Genomic DNA, 5,000 nt, shown 5'->3' with positions numbered 1-5,000 from the left:
AAGAATGTTGTCAAGGTGATCTGAGTGTTTAGTCTCTACCTGTGAAGAATGTCAAGGTGACTCTTCTTTTCTGTGTCTCTACAGGCGGAGGCTCCGTACTCCAGCCAATCAAGCAGCAACACCCTCTCAAGCACCGCCTCCAGCTCCGCCCACAGCGATGAGAAGTGGTACGAGATTGGCTGTCGCTCCGGGGCGGGGTCTCGGCCTGACTCAGAGCTCAATGGCTTTGGAGGGGGCGGCGGCTACCTTCAGGGGGCGTCGACAGACAGCGGCATCGACGCCACCTCGTACGGGGCGACCCTCACCAGTAATGCCCCGCTCCTCCTCCCCCCTCCGGCCCCCGCTGCCCCGCGGCCCAAGGAGAAGGTCTCCTGTGGCTGGAGCGAGGGCTCGTCCGTGGGCAGGCGGGCGGCCGAGGTCCCCTCTCCCCCCACGGAGGCCTCCATCTCCCCCGCAGACAGCCCTGAGGAGCCCCCCCCCAACTACCCCCCTGCCCTCGACTCCAGCAACTACCCCCCTGCCCCCGACTCCAGCAACTACCCCCCTGCCCCCGACTCCAGCACCTACCCCTACAGCGATGCAGCCTCATATTCCAGGTACACACATATGCAAACACACACACACACACACACACACACACATACACACAGACACATAAACACTCTCAGTACACACACATACCGTGAAACACTCGAACTACGCCACATTCAGATTCAGTGTGTGTGCCTCCCTGCATGTTGAACCAAGTGCTTCAAACATGCCATGGAATCTGCTCACGGGAAACAACATCCCCAAGTCTCTCTCTCTTTCTCTCTCTCTCCCTTTCTCTCTCTCTCTTCACTCTCTCTCTTTCCCTCTCTCTTCCTCTCCTCCCTCTCTCTCTCTCTTCCTCTCTCTCTCTCTCTCTCTCTCTTTCCCTCTCCCCCTCTCTCTCTCTCTTTCTCTCTCTCTTCACTCTCTCTCTCTCTCTCTCTCTTTCTCTCTCTCTCCCTTTCTCTCTCTCTCTTTCACTCTCTCTCTTTCCCTCTCTCTTCCTCTCCTCCCTCTCTCTCTCTCTTCCTCTCCTCTCCTCTCTCTCTCTCTCTCTCTCTCTTTCCCTCTCCCCTCTCTTTCACTCTCTCTCTCTCTCTTTCACTCTCTCTCTCTCTCTCTCTCTCTCTCCCTTTCTCTCTCTCTCTTTCCCTCTCTCTTCCTCTCCTCTCTCTCTCTCTCTCTCTCTTTCTCTCTGCTGTCTCTATCCCCCTCTCACTCCTTTCTCCATACACACCTCCTGAAGCCCATCTGCCTGGGAGGGGAGTGTGCTGCTGGCTGATGTCTGTGGGGGAACTGGCCTTTCATGTTCCTGTCTGGAACAGATCACATGACTGGAGCAGATCACATGACTGGAGCAGATCACATGACTGGAGCAGATCACATGACTGTAGCAGATCACATGACCGGAACAGATCACATGACTGGAGCAGATCACATGACTGGAGCAGATCACATGACCGGAACAGATCACATGACTGGAGCAGATCACATGACCGGAACAGATCACATGACTGGAGCAGATCACATGACTGGAACAGTGGACGTAGAACAGATCACATGACTGTAGCAGATCACATGACTGAGGCAGATCACATGACTGGAGCAGATCACATGACTGGAAGTACAACAGATCACATGACTGGATCAGATCACATGACTGGAACAGATCACATGACTGGAGCAGATCACATGACCGGAACAGATCACATGACTGTAGCAGATCACATGACTGGAGCAGATCACATGACCGGAGCAGATCACATGACTGGAGCAGATCACATGACTGGAGCAGATCACATGACCGGAACAGATCACATGACTGGAAGTACAACAGATCACATGACTGGAGCAGATCACATGACTGTAGCAGATCACATGACTGAGGCAGATCACATGACTGTAGCAGATCACATGACTGGAGCAGATCACATGACTGGAACAGTGGACGTAGAACAGATCACATGACTGTAGCAGATCACATGACTGTAGCAGATCACATGACTGAGGCAGATCACATGACTGGAGCAGTGGAAGTACAACAGATCACATGACTGTAGCAGATCACATGACTGGAGCAGATCACATGACTGGAGCAGATCACATGACTGGAACAGTGGATGTAGAACAGATCACATGACTGTAGCAGATCACATGACTGGAGCAGATCACATGACCGGAACAGATCACATGACTGGAGCAGATCACATGACTGGAAGTAGCCAACAGTCCAAGGCCATTATGTCCCATTTCCCATGAGCCTCCTCTCCTCCAACCCCACGCTCTTACTGTGTTAAAGGGCAGGCACAGCCATGGAGTGTATGCCCAGCTCAGAGGCACTGGAAGAGTTTAGGAGAGGACGTGTGTGGGTGTGTGTACTACCAGCTCAGTCTAGGAGAGGGCGTGTGTGTGTGTGTGTGTGTGTGTGTGTGTGTGTGTGTGTGTGTACTACCAGCTCAGTCTAGGAGAGGACGTGTGTGTGTGTGTGTGTGCTTCCAGCGAGTCTAGGAGAGGATGTGTGTGTGTAGGAGAGGAGAGGAGGAGAGGATGAGAGGAGAGGAGTGAAGGAGAGGAGGAGAGGAGTGTACTCCCAGCTGAGTGTATTTCCTATGCAGACTTTTGCTCTCTGACTTGGAGACGATTAGTCAGCAGAATAACAGAGAGAGAGAGAGAGCGCAGCTGTGTGGTGTGTGTGTGTGTGTGTTTGGTGGGGGTGGGGGGGCGGGGGTTGGGGTGTGTAGTGTGTGAACTCATAAGTGTCTCCCTAATAGTAAATACAAACATGTAGCACAGCAACAACACAGTACAAACAGCCTGAACTACTCCACTATTGTTCTGTCTTCAGCACTAGTCACTCAGTGTGTGAAGTGTGTTTGTGTCGGTCTGTGGTTGTGTTTGTGAGCGTTTCTGTGTGTGAGCACATCTGTGTGTGTGTGTGTGTGTGTGTGTGTGTGTACGCACCAAGGTTATTATAGTTAACGAAAACTAACGAAAAAACGAAAACGAGGTGTGATTTTTTTTTTGTCGTTAACTGAAATAAAAATAAAAACGAGGCTTTATAAAAAAAACGATAACTAACTGAAACTGTATTGTGTCTTTACAAAACTAACTAAAATAAAATAGAATTATAGAGAAAATGTCCTTAGTTTTCGTCTTTGTCAATGTATTTAATACAATTTAGCCTATCTTCCGCCGTACCACTTTTAGTACACGCCCCTCACCTGGTTTCATGGCGGCAAAGGTCGGGAGAAAGCGACAGTCCTATTTGGGATTAGGCTACTTGGATAAGTAACGTGCGGTGAGGTTCGTGGCTGGTGAGGCACTTCAGAGTCAGATTTACAAATATATAAACACAATACAGTAGCTTAAATCACCATTCAATTGGCAGCTTGCACATCGACTACTGGTTGTTTTTCATATCAGCATTCTTTACACACACATAGGTAAGGTAGCTACATACAGTAGTTGGCAGCTGCTAGCTTGTGATGAACTATGTGTGATTATGCACTCGAAGTTGCACAGGCCCCTGAGGGTCTCCGCTGTACGTCCAAAACCAAAATCTATTCTTGAGGTTAAAAATATTTTCAAAGCAATTTGGCTTTGGGTGTGAGAAGTCGACCGAGTTATCTTCTGTCCCGTCGTTTGAAGCATATCTTTTAGCTACGGCATTGGTCTCCCATTATTGATCAATTCACGTTTTGATTGAAAGTCCAGTTATGAGAAATGCTTTAGCTTAGCTATAGAATCTTCCCATTTTCGTAGTCAAGGTCAAATATACGCAGAACAAGCATAAACCCGACCGGTGGGCTCTCGCATGCTCCCTTCATTGAAGCAGAGGTACAGCGTATGCCTTGGGTACTGTTTGCCTCCTCTCTGTGCTTTTTCACTGCGGTTTTACGTCAGATTAGCAAAACTAAATAGGTTCTACGCATGCGCTCAACCCAGTTTGTGAGGGATTGCGCAATCTGAGATGAGGCACAGCTCGTCGCTGCCTCACCGTCTCGCTTGTTATGTCTCCATGACAGGGTTTCACGGCATGCTCGTATTTTGATAACATGCCTGTATTTGATGTAACCGATGATGTGTTTCCGGTCGGTGTGTCAGTTGGAATGAGTTTCAGTAAATGGCTGAATTGATGCGGCTCTCCTGTTTCGTGTAGTGTTTTCACATACAACATCGCTGTCTCCTGTCTGTTTGAACAGGACATGCGCAAATTCTGACTGACACATGTCTGACACAGATCTTTCATAGTTGTCTTTTGTTGATGGCTGTTCATCTGTCCTAAGAGAATACTTTTTTTAAATGGTATGTTTGGTGAGTTTTTATTACATATTATTTATTATAGCTTGTATCTTCTATTCATTTTGAGCATTTTGTTTTGCAAGCAAAAAAAATAAGCTTCCCCGACTGGCCCCCCCTTGGTCTGTTGCATTCCGCGGTAAAGACTAAAACTAATACTGAAACTAATAAAAACTAAACTCAAACTAAGCATTTTCAAAAAATAGAAACTAAACTAAACTAGCAAACCCGCTTTAAAAACTAATTAAAACTAAACTGAAATTAAAAACAAAAAGTCAAAACGAATTAAAAATAAAAACTAGTGAAAAATGCAAAACTATAATAACCTTGGTACGCACAGACATGATCTCTAACTCTCGTCCTCCTCCTCCTCCTCCTCTTCCTCCTCCTCCTCCAGCACCCTGAGCTCGTGTCACTTGGGCAGTCCCGTGGGTTCTGGCCCAGAGGAGCCAGCTTCCGCCCCCTCCCCCCCCTCCCACTCCCCGCTCTCCCCCGGGCCCAAGAGCTTCTACCCCCGCCAGGGCGCCACCAGCAAGTTCCTCATCGGATGGAGGAAGCCCGGCAGCACCATCAACCCGGTGGACTTCGGCAACACCCGCAAGTAAGACACGTTTCCATGGCAACACCCGCAAGTAAGATACGTTTACATGGCGGTAACAGGAGGAGTTTGT

General features: G+C 48.7%; 1 protein-coding gene across 1 annotated transcript in view; it reads left to right on the top strand.

Annotated features, from left to right (window-relative positions):
* Nucleotides 1-5,000, top strand: part of LOC105909803 (signal-induced proliferation-associated 1-like protein 1) — a 46,289-nt gene that overhangs the window by 30,105 nt on the left and 11,184 nt on the right. Inside the window, exons 13-15 of the mRNA XM_042709803.1 lie at nt 85-660; nt 4,056-4,129; nt 4,727-4,930. Of these exons, the coding sequence (XP_042565737.1) occupies nt 85-660; nt 4,056-4,129; nt 4,727-4,930 (854 nt within the window). The remainder of the gene's footprint in view (nt 1-84; nt 661-4,055; nt 4,130-4,726; nt 4,931-5,000) is intronic.

This window comes from Clupea harengus, chromosome 14 (genome assembly GCF_900700415.2).
Source record: "Clupea harengus chromosome 14, Ch_v2.0.2, whole genome shotgun sequence".
Classification (NCBI taxonomy): domain Eukaryota; kingdom Metazoa; phylum Chordata; class Actinopteri; order Clupeiformes; family Clupeidae; genus Clupea; species Clupea harengus.
The sequence above is the reverse complement of the archived record's forward strand: the minus strand, read 5'-3'. Positions and strand labels throughout refer to the sequence as shown.